This window comes from Strix aluco, chromosome 2 (genome assembly GCF_031877795.1).
Source record: "Strix aluco isolate bStrAlu1 chromosome 2, bStrAlu1.hap1, whole genome shotgun sequence".
NCBI lineage: Eukaryota > Metazoa > Chordata > Aves > Strigiformes > Strigidae > Strix > Strix aluco.
Window position 1 is genome coordinate 78,290,913 of NC_133932.1, and position 22,329 is coordinate 78,313,241.

General features: G+C 45.4%; 1 protein-coding gene across 1 annotated transcript in view; it reads right to left on the minus strand.

The window, feature by feature from the left end:
- Positions 1–1,609, minus strand: part of PCCA (propionyl-CoA carboxylase subunit alpha) — a 289,977-nt gene extending 288,368 nt beyond the window's left edge. The window contains exon 1 of the mRNA XM_074815375.1: positions 1,501–1,609. Coding sequence (XP_074671476.1) covers positions 1,501–1,563 — 63 coding nt within the window. The 5' untranslated portion in view covers positions 1,564–1,609. The remainder of the gene's footprint in view (positions 1–1,500) is intronic.
- Positions 1,610–22,329: the final 20,720 nt, after the last annotated feature.

Consider the following 22,329-nt stretch of genomic DNA (forward strand, 5'->3'; position numbering starts at 1 on the left):
ACTTCTTTTTCTTTGCTTTTCAAGAAGCTTCTCTCGTGTACACCCTCACAGCAAAACAGGTCTGCTGTGCATATTTCCTAAGGAAAAATACTTGGATAAAGCAGATCCTTTTTCCTCTTTAACCCCTTCTCAGAATGCCCTGCCCACATAAACCACCTCTTGTACATGATCTCTAAAGACATGTGAAGAGTTCTTTACAGTATTGTTATGGGGTTACATTTCTAGAGAGAAACCTATCCCATGCCCTCAGGGGTACAAAGAGCAAATACTTTCTGCAAGCTGCTCCTCTCTTCTCCACTGGAACTTGCAGATGTCACACACACATTTTCCTTCTCAGGGAAAAAAAAAAAAAGTAAATTCTTACTACTGTAAGCAATTAGAAGTATTTTGCACCACTTTTCCCATATATAAACCAGCTGTAGCGTCATCCAACTGTTAAACAACACTATGTGCTAATGCTGCTTGTTCTTATCCTAAATAATCTCCTCTTACTTTTAACACAATCTGTAGAAGTAGTAGAGAAAACATAGCAACTGCCTCAATAAAGTTACCCCATAGTCTAAGGAATAAGGCTTTCTAGAAGTTCAGTCTTCACCAAAAATTAGTACAGTTCTGCAATGAATTTATTGCATTTTCATGAAAAGTTAAGGAGAGTAAAAAACCACAGTAAATCTTTAAGTAACAGCTGAAAGATCCATAAGTATCTGGGGTAAAGGGGGGAAGAGTCAACACAGTTTCACAAAGCAGTAGACTTTTTCTAATGACCTAAGATTTTACTACTAAAAATAGTACAAAACTACACTCCACCCCCGAGTTTTGATAAGCTCCTGCTTAACAGAGGGACAGTATGGAAGTAAAGAGGGAGCAGCACATAACTTAATTCTGTGCTGCTGGGGAGGGTTACAAACAGAAGAAAAAACGCCACTCCCAGCAGCACACGGACGGAACACCCCAAGGAAGACAGTCTTGGATGCCGCCAGCCCTCAGCAACCCAACCCAGGACCCAGCTTTTACAGTCCCACCGCCTTCAGCCGGCCCCCGCAGACCACCGCCCGGCCGGCTCCCCGCCGCCCACCCCAGCCCCCAGCCCGGGGCGCCCAGGCCGGTATCGGCCCCCCGGGAGCCCGAGGGGCAGCACACACACCCCCCGCTTCCACCCGCAACCTGTCACCGCCGCAGCAGCGCGGCCGCTCCCCTACGGCCCCTCACCCAGCCGGGGGCGGGGGGCACCCCCCGACAGCCCCAACCGTTCAAGCGGGGACGCCGCCTGCCGCAGTCCCACAGAGGGGGGACAGCACCCGCCCAGCGACACACACACACCCCACCGCAGCCCCTCACGGGGGAGGGGAACCCGCCCCGGCCCTTTACACAGGGGCACCCCCAGCCGCCCCGCGCAGAGCGGCCCCACAGCTCAGCGCCGAGCACCGCGCAGGGAACAGGGACGAGACCACGCTCCCAGCCCCCCCGGGTCGGCCCGCCCTCCCCTAAGGCGGCTCTCACCCTCAGCAGCGCCCGGAGCCCCCGGCGGCCGCCCGCGGCCCCCCAGCGCAGCGCCGCCGCCATATCTGCCGCCGCTGCCCGGCCGCCCTTTCACCCGCGGCGGCGGCGGCGGGGCCGGGCCGCCCGCAGCCAATCCCAACAGCCGCCGCGGGCGCCAGGGAGCAAGCGCGGCCGCCGGCCGGGGCGGGGCGCGAGGGGCCGGGCAGCCGCTGCCCGCGGGTCCCGGCAGCTGCCTGCGCCTGCCTGCGGCGCGGGCGCGCGCTTCCGGGTGTGCGCGCGCGCACTCTTTGCAGCCGTGCCTGCCCTCGGGTGCGCGCGCGCGGAGCGGGATTTGCGCGTGTCGGCGCCCCCGGGATGTCCGCCGCGGGCTCTGCCTGTGTGCTCGCCCCCGGGGGTAACTGGGTGCGCGCCCGCGCACACACACCCCCCACACCCCTCCCCGCGGGAGCGTGCCTCGGGGTGCGCGCAGCAGGGGTTCGTGCTCGCGCGGCGCCTCGGGGGCTGCACGCTGCTGGAGGGTCTCGCGCGCCGGGCGGCATCCGTGCGCGTCGCCGCGGCCGTAAGCGCGGGCCTGGCTGCGAGCGGCGGCGGCACCGAATTCGGGAATAAAGCCTCTTCACGCCGGCGGAGCATTAAGAAGCAGGCACGGTCCTTCGTGTGGCGCTGGGTGCACGGGGGATCGCTCCACCTGACGTGCGCACCCAAAGGCACACTCGTTATATACATTAAAAAAAATAGTATTTGTATAATTCCCGAGAAGTACCCGCTGATTTCCAGGGAATCTAGTGCACGAGTTAAGTACCTGCCTATTTCCAGGAAACCTAATGCCTACATGGTGAGACTGCCTCCACGCGCACAGCCTTGCTTACCTTGTCAGTACAGGGTGTACCGAGCTGGGGAAGGGTCGCTCTTCAGCACGTAGGCTTGCTTAGCTTGTCGGTGTGAAGCTTGTACGTTATTGGTATATTAACTAAATTGTTGTAAGTTTTTGGTATCAACGGCATAACGGCATGCACACATATAGAGCTGTCTGCAGCTGCGCGGCTGCTAAGAATTACAGCAGCACAGGCCCGGCAGTGCAAGGAGAAGATTCCTTCACCCTCTGGGCTGCCCTGGAGTAAAGGTGAAAATCGTAACTGCCAGCCCGGCCCGCTCCAAGCTCCCGCACTATGAAATGCGAGCAAGGCTGGCATGAGTGGCAGGAGAGGGGTGCTGCTAATCCTCTACTTCCAGTCGTCTGCAGGAACTACTTAGTGCTCTGCTCTCTGGCACACGATACTCTGAGTCAACCTCTTCCGAAATTACCTGTGCAGCTGGGCTCACGTTCACTGCTGCAGGTATCCTGGGTCTTGGCTGATGGAGGTGACAGAACTGTGCCATTCCTCAAGTAAATCGTCATCCATCCCTGGAAACTATGAGAGTTTTACCATGAGCACAGTGCTTAAGAAGCATCACTGTTACCATCTTGGATTTTTGTTGAAATACAACAGAGGTATAAAGCTGCCCACAACACTGAGATGTGATGTCATCCAAGATGTTCAAATCGGTGTTCACCAGGCAAAGGAACAACAGTTTTTTCTTTAAATAGTATTACTAAAACAATGGTGATGCAGGAAAGGAGGGTAGACCCCAGCCTCCTCTTCATCCTCACTACAGTAGCAGAGCAAGACCACAGTTTCTGAAACTGAAAGACAACTATTCTTAGCTGAGGAAAGGGAGTATACCATAGGCAGTTTGCAATTCACCCATGACATGCTTTGCCACAGGATCCCAACAGGGCTAGAAGACAGAAGAAAAAATGACATCCATAGGAAAAACATATATGAGCAATATACATAGTTACATTAGGAATAAATCCCTTAGACTTTAAACACAAGCTGGGTCCTCACGCAGGGTAAGAGGACATCTCCTATACAGTCAGATCATTGTGTAACTGCAATAACCATTGTTAGGGAGGTACCAGAGTACATCACTCCCTCAACTCTCATGTTGCATCAACCCTTACATTTTTATCCCATACCTGTATAGTCCTCAGTAGATTCCCTCAGGCTCCACGTACATTCACATCCTGCAGCGAGAGCCAGGATGTCCCAGAACAACTGCCATATTCCCATGCTGCAAGGAGGCACCGGCGGAGGAGAAAAACTGCTGGCCACTGGGTTCACCCCAACGTGGGTATTTTCATAGGACTCTAGCTGCATGGTCCCCTCAGTGCAACACAAGTTCCTACTTGCGTTTACACATAATATTGAAAAGCCTAGCCTAGTTTTACTGGGGTTTGACATCACTTTTTTAGTTTCTTGTATCAGTACTTATGTTCAAAGTGAAAAGAGGTGAAAACTGTGATGGAAAGGAGAACACTGAGCTCATCTCTGTTGCATGCCAAATGTATGTGAAATGACTTCTCTCCCTTTCCTCTTGAGTGAGTAGCAAAAATAAAATCAGCATTGGGTCACCTCTATTGCACATTCATGCATGTACTCTGCCATATTAACAGTGCCTGCAACTGCACAGATGGGAACAATGCAAGAAAACTGGTTTTAGTATGTCTAAGGGAGGTCACCGTATTTGCAATTGATAGTCACAAGCAGACACGGCAGATTTTTTTCAGTACACGTGGAGAGTCTTGAAAGTAAAAGAGACCAAGAGCAGAAAGGAGGTATAGACCACATTGTCCTTCACCGCAGGCTCTGCATTAGGTGTGTTAGATGCACAGAGATACACACCACAACATCGTGTTACTGCATTAGAACGATATCCTGAGGCACTTGACGTCAGTTCCTCTTGCATGCATAAAGCAAACACTCACATGGCATCACCAGGGTGTTTTCTTTTCCTCTACAGAAGAGATTCTGTTTGCAGGCCCTGGTTGAAGGATCGGCAGCCACCTACAGAGGAACATCAAAGGAGGCCCCCCACAGCTGCAAAGGGAAACTGGCTGGGATTACACAGAGACACCACAGCAAAGAGAAACTTTGCAGCCAGCTGGGTGCATAAAGAGTTTGATACAGTGAGAAACAGCCCAATGCAAGCAGACTTCCAAGTGAAGCTAAGGCTCCTCGCATATGGACAGGACTGGGGGGAAAAAAACCTCAAGAATGCTAATCTTTTTCCGTTGGCACATGAAGTTTTCTGCTTTTAGTATGATTTGATTTTGACTGACAGATTTTACTAACAGTCTTTTTGCCTATTCTGTATTGAAGTGGGTACTGCACACAAAATATAAAATTTTGTTTCTGTAAAAAAAAGAAGGTATCTAATGGATCAAGCTTATACACAATTACTGTTGAACATTTCAAAAAACAGAGAGAGGTTAACATAAATCACTCATTGCTAAAGAAAATGTAGATATACAAAAATGAAATTGCAAAAATAAAGTATCTAGAATAATTAAAGGATATGAGTTTGGATAAAACCAAAGACTCTCGTTTTGCATATCTGTAATGCCATTTTACATTTGTAATGCTGTAACTCTCAGTATACACTCCTGTTGCAGTTACTAAAGCCATTAACATGCACTAAGTTAAGCAGGTTTATAAGACACTGGAATACTGGACAACTTACTCTCTCATTATTTTGAGGGGATCCTGGAAAACTGTAGCTTTCAGTGCTGAGAATTTCCTCAATCCCTTCTTTACAGCAGAAAGTTACCTTCTCTTCTAACATAACTCCAAATTTAGACAGGAATCATAAATTGTTCTATCATCACCTAACTTTTAAGCTGTAACACAGGGAGAAAACTGGAGTAATTGTAATCCTTCTGCCTTTATCTAATAAGGAATATATTGTATCAGGTTTATAGAACATGAAATGCATTATGCACAAAAGCCTGTGACTGAAGAACTCAAAGCTAGAAAAATTCTTTGAAGTATCTGTTATATATTCTGTAAACAGCCTTTGCTGCTATCAGCATTCTGTTCAACGCACTGTGAGAGACAGAAATTCAGCCTTAGAGTCAGCCAAGTCAATATCTTCATACATCTTTCTGCTAAGTACCTACAGAAAAATCTTGACTGTGAGGAAAGATTCTTCATGCCAGATTCACCTAAGAGAGTCAAGAGTTGGAGGTCAGGGGGTTGTCGGGCACCCCACAGAAGCCCCAAAGCCCAGCCACAAACACTGGGAAGCCAGAGGGGTCCAAGCTACCAGCTCCCTAGTCCTCTGGGGCACCTTGATCTCAACCCCACACCCAGCTCCCCAGGCTTTGGGGCTTGTTGGGGCTCCTCAGGGGTGGCAGGAACACCCTTCCCCTTCTAAGGCTCCTCAGGGGTGACCCTACCACACAGAAATATGCTTCAGGGGTGGCTTGATCCTTATCTTGGCCTCCTGGCCTCAGGGGTGGCTTGAAGCCCATACATGCTATGTGGCCTCTGTTTCTTCAGGAGCATGAACCTCCCAGTCAGCATCATTCACCTTCCCCAGCCATCAGGTCTCCTCAGGAAAGTCCTGAGCCTCCTTGGCCTCAGGAGCTCCTCAGGGGCATCCCAAGCCCATTCTTAGTGGGGCTTGACCTCATCCTCTACCTGGTTTCAGGGGTGGCTTAATCACCAAGCCAGGTTGGCTTGCTCTGGGACATTATGATCTCCTTGACCCCCAGGGACAACCTGACCCTCTGCAACCACACAGCCTTCGAGGCTTCTTTGGGACAGACTGGATCACCCCAGCTGTTAGGGCTGCTCAGGAAGGGCTTGAAATCCCCAGGCCCCTGTGACTTCTCATAGGTGCCACCTCAGCCCCTCTGACCACCAGCTTCCAGTGCTCACCAGCTTCCCAGGTTGCTCAGGGACATCCTTCCTGAACCCCTGGCCTCATGGACAGCTTGATCCCTACCCTGGGCATGTCTGCTCTGAGATATGTTGATTTCATCCTTGCCCAGCCACACAAGCTCCACCAGGGAGGTGGATTCCCCTTCCCAACTGTCTCCAGCATGACTTGACACCCTTCCAGCCTTTGGGGTCTAAGCCTTTACCCACCACAGCATAGCCTCAGGGATGATTTGATCCCTTTCCCACCTTCAAAGGCTGCTCTAGGAACCCCTGTTTTCATCCCTCAAGCCCTATTCCCAGACAAGGGACTGTTCAGGGATGGCTTGACTGTTCCACCCTTACCCAGCCTCAGTGATAGCTTCAGTCTCTCATCCCAGCTTCCTGCTGTTGGTCAGCCCACCCCATCACCTTTCACCAGCCATCCAGTCCCTAGGGATCTTTGGGAGCAGCCTGAACTGCCCCCAGCCACACCAGAGAAGTCTCAGAGCCCAGACAGGGGTGACTCTTACCTTACTACGAGGACAGAGTCCTGCAGGATATGAACAGGGTGGGCAGACCTGGGTGCTGGTATCAAGGTCCATCAACAGTCCCAGACTGTTGAAGACAAGGTGATGACTTAGGTGTAGGTCTGTCCTGGGACTCTTGTCAGGGCAAGCAGCAAGAAACAGGGCTGGACACAAAGCTGTGACAGTAGACCAAGGTCCAACCAGGAGACAGGAACAGCAGTAGGACCAGAGACAAGTACATTCCCAGCAATATAGCTTAAAGCAGTGCTGAATGCTCAGGCCTGAGCTTAAATGGATGTCCCAGGCCATGGGCAGAGGATGTGGGTAGAGGCCCAGGTGAGGCTGATCAGGGCCATTAAGGCCCATTGATCCACTCAGTGCCCCAACACCTTGGCAAAGTCGCTCACAGCAATACAGGTCTGACTGGGGAAACATGCAAGAGCTCCTACATTAGCAGAGGGAGAGTCCCTTTGTCTTGGGGACCATGTCTGGCTTCCTCAGTCTCATGGTTTGGATCAGATACAACTTTTAACTTTTTCACATCCTCGGGACATTAAAAGCCTGTTGACAGAAGCATGATATAAAAACTAGGAGTTAAGCACTGCCTGCCTCAGAGCTAGCCGGAGTCTGTGCTGGGTCTGCAGCAGGGAGGGCAAATGAAGGCTGAGAAGCAGAGCGACTTGCAGAGTGTTTCAGGCAGTTCATGAGACACAGCCCTAAATGGCAGTAGTTGTCAAGGAGGGCACATGCACATTTCATGAAGGCATTGCACTTGGATGCAATGAAGTGATACCGCTTAATGAAATTTCTTATTAGCACAGGAATCACAATTGCTTTGACACCACAGAGTGATGTCTCTGTGGGAATTGTGTTTTTCCTGTGATTTCATGGACTGAAGGGTTCTGCAGGACTGCATCAAAGTGGCAGAGATCCAGACAACTGGAAAGAGTTCTTCAACTTGGAAAAGGATGAGAATGTGAAATTCACAGAGAGAGTACAAAAAAACCCCCGAAGTGTATTCCAGTGTAGTCTGAAAGTAAACACAACCCTATGAAAGAGACTCTGGGCTGGGGAGAACTCAGGCTGTGCAGATGTAAAGGTCTTACTTCCTCCTCAAGTGCCTTGGGGACAAGGACATTACAGAACCAGGTAAGCATGATAGCTTCACAGGTCTGAGTAAATATGTAAACTCACACTGTTATTCACCCCATTGCACAGAAATTAGCTTTGACTTGGAGCCTTGCTGGTGAACTCCTGGAGTTATCACACTTGTAGGGTTAAGAAGGAGTTAGCACAATCACACGATCTCTAGGGTTGCTTCTCAGCACCTGTATGATACCTCCAGAGGTTCTGCATGACTGGAGGGTCATCTGTCCAGGAACCAGGGAAGTGACTTCTAAAATCAGGGAGGTCCGGAGCACTTGCTGTGCCTGAAATGTATTGAAAAACTCCAGCACATGGACAAAAATTTTGCTGAGCCTCTTCTCTGTGGCGTTGTTCACATGGAGTAACAATGGGCTTGACTAACAGTTTGAAATTTACTGCCTGCTTGTAATGTGAATGCAGTTTTAAACAGCTTTGAATCCTTTCTAAGGCATTAGGAGTAATCCCAAAGATTAAAAACAAATTTGTAATTCCTTTGATTTAAAAAAACCCCCATGTTGTCAGGACTAACAAAGATTTGCGCAATGGCTGTCTGGGCTGTCAAGCCCTAACAGAGTCTTGGTGAATTCCTGCTGTAGTATTTATTGCCTGAAGGTTCACTGCTCAGTAAACAGAATGGTCCATTTAAATTTAAGATTGCTTTTAGAATTTCCTACTCCTGGGCATGGACAAGCTAAAGGAGATGATGGAGTTCCTTGAAAGAGGCAATAAGTTCAGCAGAGCTAAATCATTTGTTTGGATTCCAGCCATGACATGAAAGCTTGGAGCAGAGAGAGGCAAGTTGGTTTGATCAAGAGGAAAAGAAGCTTTCTTCTTGAGTACACAGAGCAACCATCCCCCTGAGTACAGAGATGGAAATGAAACACAGAGGGAGGAAAAGGGAACAGGCCTGAGAGAAAGTATTTGCTCAGATCTGTTCCTGATGGTGGCACCCAGAACTGGCAACAGGGTCACATCTTGTCTTGCCATAATAGCCATACAGACATATGTGCTTACCCATCTCCTTCTGGTTTCTGCTGGAAGCACAGGGAATTTCAAACTTGTGAAAAGGAATTTAAGAAGGCTGAATCTCAAGACCGAGCAGCACATTCATTTAGTCACAGCTCTCTGATACAAAGGAGTCTCAGTTGTGTGGATTATTCCAACCCATTTTCCTCAGAATGATCAATATCTCCTGTATGTGGCATGACATATGACACATGGGTGATAATCCTATCAACCATGAGGATACTCCTGGCTGGTCCTCACTGGCCTGTAAAGGCTATTGAGGCTCTCTGAATCTTTACAGCTTTTCTCTGGTATCAATTTCTCAATGCCCATGGTTTCATGTTCCTCCTTGGATCCAGTGATGACAAGGGAGGACAATGCATTCACCATATGGTGCTAGAAAGCGTTGGATTTTGGTAGTTCAAAGGGTGGTGGAGTTAACAAAGACCAGCTTTTGAGGCATTGATTTCAGGAGCCCCTGAGCACAAATATGATGTTAAACACTGAGGGAAGAGCACCACCACCATTGCTCCTTCTCTCTCTTCTGTCTCAGGGAAACAGAGAGTTGTTATCCATTCAATCTATGACCCAGAGAGGTGACTGAGGCCCTAATTGTCCTGGTCAGCCTCACCATACCCAAACTATCAGCCCATGGACCCCATTTCAGCTCAGATCTGGGTCATCAGGCCTCATCCGAGCTGCCTGTTCCCGAATTATTGTTCACATTTTCTGGATTGATCTCAGACTCAACTCATGACTTTGTCTCTGCCTGATGATAGCCGGGCTGTCAAGGGGACCTGTTGCTTTCACCACCCCACTGGGCTGCTGTGGAACTGCCTTACCTGGGTTGTGGCCACCCTTGGCTCCTGGTTTATGTGATCCCTGAAGACTCACCCCATTTTTCATGTCTCCCCTCCTGAAGCCTCATCACCCAAACCCTATCCATTGCCAAGAGATCGTCCCTCCAACAGTCATAGTACAGGGCAACCAGAGTATCAAGTGAAGTCAATTTTGTACAGACTGTAAACCAGTTTGGGAGAGGCTTCAATACCCCACTAGCTGGCCAGGCTACAGATCTGAGGAGCACTGCTGGGAGCCAGCTGGACTGGACAAAATCAGAACTTTTCACAGCAAGTACCCCTCAACACCCAGGGTGTTGTGAGGTGCAAGGTCACGCCATAATGGGAAGGAAGGCAGTGCTGGGCCCCAAATGCACACATAAGCCCTAATTGCTTTGACCAGACTCACTTGGGACCTCAGCCCACACCCTCTTCCCATGCTCGGGAGCCCCATTTCAGCCTATTTGCCAGTCTGAGCTGCATCATAGGTGTACCTATGCCCAGTCATGTTCCCCGCTGCTCCTGAATTGTTTGGATTTCCTGGATTGACCTCAAACCTGACTTGTTACATTGCTTTTGTCTGAAGATTGCTGGACTGTTGATGGGACCTGTTGCTGTCATGACCCTTGCTCTGTTCACCCTGCCCAGTCATGGTGGGACTGTGCCCTAACAGCAAGGGCACTGCCCTCTCTGTGCTGTGGTCACCCTCAGCTCACCTTCCCTTGTGGAGCAGCCTTGCTGTTGCTTTTCTCTGACAGGCTGTGGAGACTGTAGGAGAAAGGAAGTTCCTGCAAGGGATGGCTGGGATAGAGAGGGAAATGGGAGAGGTCTGTGGAAGGTGGCAATCCCCAGCCACCACCACTAATTCCTGTGTTTCTGACAGCTGATCTCAGCTGTGCCAGAGAGGATCACAACAAACGTGCTGATAAAACACTACCCAACAAACATGCCTGCTTGGTGAATTGTGTTTCTCCAGCACTTCAGGAGGAGCAGAGGTGGTTCCCACTCTTTTTGGAGGTAGACACGTTCTCTTCCTATTCACCTTGTTCCTGCTGGGAGCTACCTACTTTGGAAAGATATCTGTGTGGTACATCAGCCTCTGTTAGGGCTCAAGGAAGATCTGAAGGCAGTATCTTTTTTATTCCTGAAGAAACATCCAAATTCTGGTCACTACTTCCTTGTGAGCTGACAAGTTACATCCTTTCCTTCTCCTACTACAGCTCTGGGATGGCCTTATTGCCTCTTCACATTTCTCATCCTTCTTTTTTTTTTTCCTTTTTCCTGTATGTATCTTATAAGTCCGTGTGGAGCCAGACACCATTCCTGCAGCTGCACCTTGGAGAGTGGGCACCAGTGAGACTTCATCTCATCTAGAGCTGGGCAGTGGGGAAAAAGAGACCCTGGTTTTGCTGTGACACTGCTGGTCCTTCAAATCCCTTTCAGAGCAGCACTCCCACTGCTTCTGCCCGTTCTCTGGCCTGTGGCGGTGCTGCAGTGGAGTCAGGAGTCATCCCCTCACTGCTGGGACAGGGTAGGTTGATGCCCTGGCCTCCGCTCCTGTCCAGCGTTTTGGAGTGCCCATTATACTCCCCACAGGGTCATACCTGGAGGTGCTGAGGAGGAGAGAGTGATGAAGGCAAAGCCTCACTGGTAGTGATCCACCAGGTCCAAGTTTGATTAATAATTAGAAGAATGTGTACAAACAGCAGGGAGATCTGTAGTTACACAGCTAAAGGAGAAATAATGTAAATACAGATGGGGATAGAGCTTGTCCTGTCATCCTTGAGGACACACGATCCAAAGCCAGAGGAAAAGAGCAGCAGAAGAGCCTCTATTCAGCAGGGACCACAGGCAGCTGTTTAAAAGACCTTCTGAGTGTGGCCGAGTTATTCATATGTTTGGAGTTAAGTGTGTACTTAGGCTCTCTCCTAAACAGAGGCCCAAAGGCAGTCAGGATTTGACCCAGATCACATAATGATTTAGGAAGGCTGTAGGAAATAATCTCTGGCTACTCTCTCTTGCTCCAGCCAGTGAATCACAGTGCCTCTCTAGGCAGTCTGACTGGCATAATCCTGGGGGGGAAAGTAGGAAAATAAAACAGGATTTCCATTTTATCAAGATAAAGCTGTAGCCAGAGCTGATAACAGGTTACTTGAAAGAATGCTGGTCATGTACGCTTAGTGATTGTTGCTTAATTTGTTTAAGCTGAAAAAGCCTATTTCTACAGTGGAATACAAATTAGGGTAATTATGTTGTGATGGAGTACTGCATGTATAAGATGAAAGCCCTTCTTTACAAAAGCCTCTTCATCACTTGTGTAGAAGAAAATAAAATCGTGCTTAAACAACGTTGTTTTCTGTATTTCCATTTGAACAAAAGAGTTTTTAATCTTTTTTTTTCCCTGTAATATTGCATGGGTTGGTTTTCTAAAAGTACTTTTACTTTTGACAACCTCACAATTAAACCCTCCAACATACATTCCGATATGTAAATATAAAAGGCCAATGTAAACATAGTAATGTGTAATTGTTTCACAGCCTCCACGGACTATTACTAGCTGAGCGTTCAGGTTATATATTTTTTGCATTCTCCTGACTTTCACAGTTGCTCATAAGCTTTCTTCTGTCATAGTACTCTATATGTGTCAAAACCACAACATACAGTGATGTTTGTAGTAGGTTAAAATAAGGTACTGTGTTTTTAGATACATTTTATGAGATACAGGCATCGTCTAGCCCCTTTGTATTTACTATCACTATTGGGTTCTCTCAGGAGTTGATATAGGTACAGCCAGATCATCTGATCATGAATTACTCAGATGCAGATCGAAAGCAATTCACTGCAGATATATGTGTATCCATGATAATTGTTTTTATTTCAACCTATAAAAATCTTCACTTACACTTTCTATGTGAACTGCAGCTACTGTTTCACACAGGACACTGTCAGTGTGAAATGCTTATTGCACAGGCTTATGCATACTCAATGCACATACACACTTGCACAGTTATCCAAATGGTAAGGATACCCCGGACATCCTTATTCACGTAAGCAAATCTTCCTGTAATTAGTTCTAGTGAATTGCTGTGTGACTAAGACCTGCTTGCAGAAGTAAGAATTTGCTGGATTGTGCCCTTAGTTAACATGACAGGTGAGAAAATAGATTTCCTTGTACAGGAAAAGTAGACAGTGTTAAAGTGCATACACGGAGAATCATTATTCATTCTCTTCACATTACAATTCAAAACCAGTATTTGAAGTTTGGGGAAATTGTCTTAATTATGATTATTTTAAATGATGGCAATTTAAAGGCAGGCAATTTAATTACCAGGAAGACAGATCAAAGCAAATGCTTGAAATGGACATTTTAAAATTACTTATCAAGGAAGATGGAATTTAATAAAATAAAGGGGGAAAGAAAGTAAATATGCAGATTGCCCAAGTACTCCCCTCCCAGGCACCTAAGAAGACTCCCTCCCTGGCTTCATGTGCTTGGCTGGAAAAACAGTCATACTTGTAAGACATAGATATGTCAGACCTGGTATATGCATCTGTACAGAGAAAAACAGAGAATTGCTTCCATCTTACTTGCAAAAGTAAGGCTGTTATTTAGACATTTAAGTTACATTGCTGTATTTGCGAGTAAGGTAAGGTGTCTGAATTACAGTGTTTACAGCTGTCATTGAGTGGGATACAAGAAGGCATCTAAAAATGGCAGATGTAGTTGGACGTGCAACAGCACAGAGCCACACTGACTCACAGGAATCCACGCAGTGGGCAGATAGTGCCTAGTCCTACCTACCCTTAGTAAGGTACAAACATGCCAACAGAGGTTCAAGGAGGGGAACAGTCCTCATACCTCTGCGTATGGGTGCAGAGGGAACTGAAATCACTCAGTAATTTTTGTAGGGACCTGTCACTCTTTGCTTATTCGTGTTTCGTTATCATTTGTTCGTGATGTCTAGTAACCTGAGTTAAAACATATTCCCAGAGTCTCTAAAATTAGAGCGCAGTAACTATGAGAAGTAAAAGTCACTTCCTAGGTATCGATCCTTTTTGCAAGAAAATTTCTTTAGTCTATTACTACTGTGGTTTCTTTTGTTACATTTAATATATTGAAGGCCACTAAACAAAAGACATAATATGATTAAAAGGCAACCAAAACAATTAGCGAAGTTTTAGACTCTTAAGTGGTCAGGGAAAGTCCACTGGATCTTTGTAACTCTATGCTCAGTCTTGTGACTTTTCAGGCACAGCATTTTTATTGCTTTTTTGTTTCCTTTCCTAAATGAAGAGGTTGGCAGTATATACTATGGAATAAAATATTTTTATTATATTGTTTGGTTAGTATTTGCATTAAGCTTATCTTGTCTCCTTCTGACATCACTTCTGAAATAAAGAGCAGGTTTTCTCCGTTTCAGTTCTCCAAAGTGATGGAGTCACATCAAAGAGATGCAGTCACACAGTTCATCAGAAAGCACCGTCACTTCCTTAGTATAGAGGTATCACGCCTTACAGTAGAGCGCGTTTTGAGGAATAATATTCAAATGTTTTGTAATGATGATGCTCTTAGGTTCAGCTCCGACAAAAGAGAGCTCACAGGGTTTTATCTCTGTGGTCCGAAACAGGCCAGCTCACACTACTGACCTAGCAGAGCGCTGGGTGACTATTACCATAATACACTGTTATATTTTTATAAGATTGTTCTACCCTCTGAACCTGCCACTGACATCCCGTGGGAGTTGTCCCTATGTATCTGACAGCTGAATTGGTCCTTGGTGAATTTTTAGCACATGGAGCTGTGCACACAACTTTGGTTAACAATAACATGTTGCTATGGGAGCTCTGTGTGTGCAACTCCCTGCTTACTGTGCCGAAAATTGCGCTGGAAGGCAAATGTAAGTATGTGTAGTATTAGCCTAATTATTAAGTAGAATTAGAATCTGGTGCTCTATGAATATCAACCAGAGAAGGAGCGTAGCATGAATAAGGATGCTCGCCAGCAGTGGCTGAGGTGCTTCTGCATTCCTTTAAACGGAAATCACATCCATAGCCAGGAGACTAATTATTTTGGAACCTAAGGGAAATGCAGCCTATATAAGAGAGAGAGTGATCTGCAGTTAAGGATCAGTGAGCCAGTTAATGGCTGGTTAGTCAGGAGGGTACAACTCCAGAATGTTAATAAAACGTGTCTGAAGTCCAACACCTCAGGGAAGAGGCTGAATGCTGTGGAAGGTATATGGAGACAGAGGCTCTGTTGTTTTCTACTGCTGAACTACTCCTTTAAAGCAGGTTTTAAATCTGTTTCGAGACTTGTTTATGAATTTCAAAATACCAGCAGGATAATAAAACAAAACTCACTGTGGCCGAAGCAAATACCGCTTCTAAGAGCAAAATATTACCGCTTTGTGAAGTGCATAAAAAGTGTTTGGTACTTGCTGCGCAGGTGTACGGTACAATAGTACAGTAGAGGCTTGGCTGGTTTTCATCATGCCCTCGCTAATATAGATCATGACTTATTAACCAAAACAGCATGTAACATTTTAAAATATATATAAATGCTAGCTGTTTAATCCTCACAAGAAACAACTCAGGTCAATACCATAGCTTTGTTTTGTGGACGGAGAGAATAAAGTAGAAATCAGTTAAACGTTTTGACAAAAAAGCCTGTAGGAAATACCAAATCGCTACTTAAGATGTATTACATTAAATAGTTGTTACATTATTTTGCTTGATATAGCGCATGCGGCTGTGGAGTAAGTGCTACAGACTAATATGTTGATAAACACAAGAGAACACCTTGCTCCTTACAACGTCCCCTCTCAGAGAACCAACTGCTGTGACCCTGCAAGCCCCACACCAGGCTTGCATGGGGCTGAGGGCCACAGGATGGATCCCACACAGCTCGAAGACCTGAGTGACAAGGGAAACTGCAGGAATAGCTCAGAGGTAGGTGACAGCACAGCTCCTTGGGGTACATCTGGAACCAAACACAGCTCTGTGTCATGGTGACTCAGCCTCAGTAGCCTCCACCACTCCATCACTTCATGCTGCAGCAGGGGACCCTGGCTCAAATCCCTCTGTCCGTTGCCCTCTGAGAGATTCCTGTCCAGCATGGAGCCCTTTTATAATTGTGCAAACAGGAAGATACATATTTTATAACTCTTTTACATCTCAAACTACATCACCAGATGCTTTGTTAAATATATGTGCTGTGGGCAGAATCCTAATAGTTTCCTGAAAACAGGGACAAGCATTTTTTATCTGAGAAAGGTGCTAGTGAGACAGCGATATTGTCCCCAAGACATTCTGTAGTGTCATCCTTATAGAAACAGCTCTCAGGGAAAATGAAACTTTTTACATTAGACCTTGAAGATGACTACAGCCATGCTTAATGTTATGCTGTCAACAGCAGCCTTCTGCAAATAATGCTATCACACAAGTAGTCTCTTTTCTTCTACAAGAGTTTATAATGCATAGTCTAAACTGTCTGATTACCTCTTCCTCTACTTCTGCTACTAGTTGTTGTAGTCATGGTAGTTTCTCTTCCAAAAAATTGTTTGGAAGGGAGCAAAAATTTTTTATACCAATTACGCTGATGCAATAACTCAACTGTTATCAATAGAGTTATTCCAATTTACAACACCCTAATTAAATTTGCTCTTGAGTTACCTAAAGCACCCACAGGAAAGATGTCTCAGCAGGTATTTTTGTAGTTTTTAGCTTCTGAAAACTGAGACATTTTAGTATATTAGTTTTTTTACTGGCAACATATAATATTTAGATAAAATATTTTTTAGGAGTTAGGCACACTTCAGAATAAATGAGTGTATTATATAACAAGGGGGTAGGAGAACTCACAAGTAGTCCAGAGCCACTGAAGGACTTCTGCTCCATTGAGAAATATTAAGTGTCCAGTTTGGAAGATTTAACAGTGGTAAATTTTAGTCTAGAAAGGCAAGCGAAGTGATCAGACCATGGTCTCCATATTCATAAGGTGTAAGGTCAGATCAGATGATGAGTTTCCACATACAAGGAACAGGGCAGTACCAGCCTCTAATGATGGCTCTTGCTAATGCCTGTGCCATTAAATGGTATCTTTGTTACCTGTTGGACATGCATTACTTGGATTGCTGGCATTTTTTAATACCAGCCATTTTATCACACCCCTATAGAGATTCAAATTTAAAATGTCCAGAATATCCCATACAACCAGTAACAGTCACACATACCAAATACGGTATAGGAGCTTTAAGCAAACGTTTATGCTTATTTCCGCATTCTTTTGCTTTCAATAAGTTCTGGTGTCTTTTTCATATTTGTAATCCCATGTTGGTAGAGATGGACATAAATTCGAAACAATACTTTGGCATACTTCCAAAAAAAATGAGTTCATATGATGAGAAATGGATTCTTAACAGAAATTGCATGTTTGTAATTGGTTTTGACCTGTTTTCATTTCCACATCATTTGTAATTTTGTAACAATGAAGTTCGCAAGAAAAACTCATTGAGTGTTTACAGTGAGACTCTTCCAAAATGCAGTCAGTGTGTTTGGTATTTGAAAACACGGCCACAGCTCACGAAGCCCCGGAGTGAAGGGAAATCTGGACTGAGTTTTCAAAAGTGGAAAGTGGAGATCCGCACACAGAATTGGGTGTTGGGTTGCACAGCTGTGGTGGACTGTCCCCTGACTGGAAACTGGAGCAACCAGCCAAAAACTGGAGCTTGCCTGCATTGCTGTGCTGATGAGGAAATATTGGCCTCCATTATTTCAGCGATGCCATGGTGTATTTGTTATTTTGAGATGATGTAAGAGATCCCGCTTTCCTAATCATGGGGGAAATCAAAGGACTACGGGCAGTTTCCTTGTTCTCAGACACCTAAAACTTCCCTTTCTGGACCTCTTCTGGGCTATGCTAGCAAGTGCTTGAGTGTAGGAGATGACAGCATGGCACTGTTCTACTCAAATAACTGCTCCAAAACTGTCTTTACCCAAAATGCTTCAAATTCCTGAGCAGACTAATGTTTCTGGTTTGACTTGTGACTTCTCTGTTAGGTCCCTGAGGGCACCTTCAAGCCCTACTGTCCCCAACGGACTTCCCAAGGACCTCCGTGCACACTGCTTCCACCCAGGGCACTAGACCCTGTTTTGTCTCAGCTATGCCCCATCCCAGCCCCATCTCTGTGCTGTCTGCGCCCAGGGCTGGGCGCAGCACCATGGGGAGCTCGTCTCCTGGGCTCACTGCTTCCCAAAAGTGTCAGGGGCTTTCGGTGCCCATGGGATGGCACCCATCAGGGGTAACAACCAGCCCTGGGGTCCCTGCAGCACCCCACTTGCTGGCCCCCTCATGGGGCAGCCCCTCTCCTGCTGCATGCCACAAAACACCTGTTTTTTGCAACAACCCTAAATAAGGAGCAGGGATAAGAGCCATCAGTCTCACCTGAACATAACCAATCCAAAACAACTGCCATTTCTCACGCAGGCTGGGCACCGTACCTTCTAGTCAGGAGTCTGGGGAAAAAAAAGTCAAATTTGTCCTTTTCATCATTGTGATTATGTTCACAGATGTAACTATACAGATGGTTTCTGTGTGTCGAAGTACTTTTCTACCATATGGAACTGCAGTTTCTTTTGTTGTCTGTTTTCTTTTGACTTTTTTTCACCCTGTTCTTCAAATTTCATCTACTGGTGTGACATACACATTTCGTTATCTCCGAAACCATGGTGCTCATAACCTAGGAACCAAACCCTCACAAGGGCCAAAGATCACATCCCTTATAGCTTCAGTTCCTAAATCCTAAATTTTGCATAGATTCTGATGGTTTGAGGTCTTCTATCTGAGAAGTTGACTGAGATCAGTTTGACATTTTTAAAAGAATATTAAGTTCACTATACTCTTCTGTAGACCTGAATGTTTTATTTCCTCAGTTGTTCTTATTTGCATTACTTAAGGAATAGTATGGTGTCAACATACTACAAACAATTAAACATTGTTTGTAGTTCACACTTCTAGCTTGCAATGAACAAGAAAATATGTTTCAAAGACCAAATGTCAATAATGAGTTATTACAGCTGATGTAGCAAAGGTATGGCTCATGTTATTGCCATCTTTTAGTCCATAAAATTTCCTGGTCTATTCTGCTCAAAAACCCGCTTTCTCACCGTCTGCTCAAAGGCAATTTTTATTGGCTTTTTGATCAAGACCATGCAGCAATCTTTGAGCCTCAAGACAGTGAAAAATACTTTTATTTTTTTTTAATTTTAAAAAAAATTGCAAGCTGTTTTCTCCTGTCCTATGGACAAAAGGGATGGGAGTTGAGAGGATAACAATTTACAGGATAGTTCTTCATTGAAAAGTATCTGTGAGTGATCCAGGCAAGGTCAGTTGAGATCTGGCTGAACTGCCAAGCCTTGAAAATTGTATTTCGTGAGGAAGAGCAAATTGTTTTTCTTCATCTGCGTTGAGAAAGAGCAAGCTGCCACAGATCTCACCTGCATGGGGAATATTTGTGTCTCCTGAAGACCATGTTGAGGGGTTCAGGGTTGTGGGGCAGTGCTGTGTTACCTGCCCCACAGCAGAGCATGTGCTCGGGGTACAGCTGTGTGGGGTGCTGAATGCTTCTCCAAAATGCTGAGCACTCTGACCACTGACTCACCTGGAAAATGAGTGAAGGGTCACAGCTATTTGTAACATCTTACAGGACTAGATCATGACTTTTGTGCTCTAACACATTACTGTCTGGTAGACATCAATTTTAAAACTTGCTATGCAGTGTTTTCTACGCTTGTCTGACAGTCTCTGCTAAGATCTTACTCCTGTCAGCAAACTTGCTCACTATTTCTGCTCCTTCTGGACTTTAATGGTGTTACATGAGCTAACTTCATGTTGCTTACATAGAGAATCAAATGTGTCTCAACCCTGATTCCCTTACAAATGGACTTTTCCTCTTTGTAAGTCTCCCTATAGATCTAATTTGGGCCCCATCCTTCCATTAATCCCCCACAAAATTCCCATTAACTTCAGTGACTGTGCCTCACATGACACAGTGTCAGGACATGACACAGGCCGCTATTGTACTATTGCAGAAAATTATGGCATATTATCAATCTTTTTTCCCAATACATTTATTACTATTGTTTTACAGACTTTCTGTAGCCTGCATAAGCCTCAGAATTTATTTAAAAACTTGTTGAAGGTCTGTTAATGTATCTAAAACATTTCTTGTTTCAGAGTCTTACAATTTTTAAGGACATTATGGCAATAAGATCTTTGTTCCATAAAATATGCTTACCTTGTGTTTTTCTTAGTACTTTTCACATTTCATCTCTTAATAGCTTTTGCAAACTTTCTCAGTTAGTGAGAAAGTAGTTTCTTGTTGATGACAGAATATTGTATTGCCATTTTTATATTTCTGCCTCCACCCCTTTTCTGAGACAGATATTCAGAGATATATCACCCTCTTGCAGCAGATAAATCTCTCCATTTCCATTTCAGACATTTTTCTTTTTTCCTCAGGTGGCTATTCTTTGCCTTTTGTGACACAATGTCATTACAGGAAGAGACACTAAACTTGGCATATTTGGAAATATGTCTTAAATGTAAACATTTGGTTGCCTTTCAATATACACCTGGCTAAGGTCTGAAGACCACAGCCACTGACTCTTTGGAGTTAAAAGTAGTGTGATTTTCAGCCTTTCTGGAAATTAATTTTGTTTAGGTCCTTCCATCTATCAGGCAAATATGGAATATTAGCATTTATCCATACTACTTTAAGAAAAAAATAATAACCCTCCCCAACTCCAGAATGAATATCTTATTTGAGTGTGTTATGGTTGTATTTTCCCCCTACCATAAATTACAGTATGTCTATGACAAGGGTTTTTGAGTAGCTACAATCTACTGCTTACCCCTACTCAGATGTTAATACACCAGCTTCTTAGTTGAGTAGGTTCTGTATTCAACACCATGTTAAATTAAAGGTAAGTTTGCTAAATCTGGGAAACTCTCAGTATGGAATCTAAATACACTGTCTTGGCTCTGTTTCCTCAAGTATGTGTTGGCCTCTGCTTGTCAGATACGCTATATAATAAGGCAAAACTCAAATTATTTACTGCACCATTGTACTGAGGATAAAAATGACACACATCTGTGATTTTAACAAAGAATTGTTCTATGTCTGTATCCCTATGCAAGGCTGTCAGGGTGGCTGGAGGCTGCCTTCTGCAGGGAATGGCCAGAGCATCTCACTGATCTAGGGTGATGATTTCAGACTATAGCATGGATATAGTCCCTATCCAGTTGGAGAAGCTACCATAAACTGAATCCTGTTTCCCTGCAGAGGGAACCATGGCCTGGAGTATCACAGAAACTACAGCATCACCCTTAATGTGTGAAAATGGGACACAGATGTCACACCAGGTCTTGCAGCCTCTTACCCAAGACAGGCTCCTGATCTATTATGTCTTCAAACATGTACTCCAAATACACCTGTGTACACTACAACTATACATGTACCCAGGTGAGGTTCAGAAAAGCACTTCAGCATAGGATTTGGATGTGATTAATGTGCTTTAATCTAGAAAGTCATGTAAAAAAGCCCTAACTGCAAAACATACTGTATGCTTCTACTGATGTCACCAGTGTGCTAGATGACCCTTGAATGTGCTTATTGCACACAAGAGCATGTAGCAGAACAGAAAAACATAGTCAAAGTGGTGGGACACCAGGCTATAGGCTGTCCTTTGCCTCAGAAGATCCAGTCTCAGCTCCTTAACCACAGGCTTGCAGGCACTGGGGAGTTACTGAGTTCTGCTACAGCTTCCCAGGATTATTTATGTATTTGGCTAGGTGTCTTCCCTCTTCTGGCAGACTGCCCTACCCCCTAGGCTTTTATTTGATGTTTCTTCTTGCCTGCCTTCCTTCTGGCCTCATAACTCTTGCATTCCTGACTCTGCCACAACCCAGGGGTAGAGGATGTGGCCCCCACTCAGCCGCTCTCCACTTACAAGGCTCCCCAGGACAGTCGTGCTGTACCCCTCAACCCTACAACAGCTCTCAGCTCACCTCACTTAAAATTTCTCCTTTATCACTTAGACTGTCTCTGAAAACAAATTCAAACTCTCAATGCAGAGCTAATCAGGCTGCCAAAGCCCTAATGAGGGCTGAGGGCTAAAGCACAATATTTCTGACCCAGCTCTGCTGACCAATATTGGGGGTCTAGTTAGTGGTCTTTTGAATTTAAGCATTTAATTTTAAGCATTTTAGTCCATTTTTTTGGCACACCCCTATGTAGCCAGGCACTTAATCTGCCTGTGAAACCTACTCAGGAAGCAATAAGATACCTTTCTGGATCACACCAGGGTTGTCAGAACCATGCTGCATTCAGAAACACAGCAGCCAGCTCACCCTGCTCCCACTGCCAATGCTGCGGTCCAAAACCCATTGCCAGGTAGGATGTGGTGACCATAAAACATTCGGCACCTGGTGCTACATGATCCCCGAGGATGCTGATTCTTGGAAGGAGAGGAGCTCCTGCCTCCTTAGAAGATTCCTCAAGGCATGGA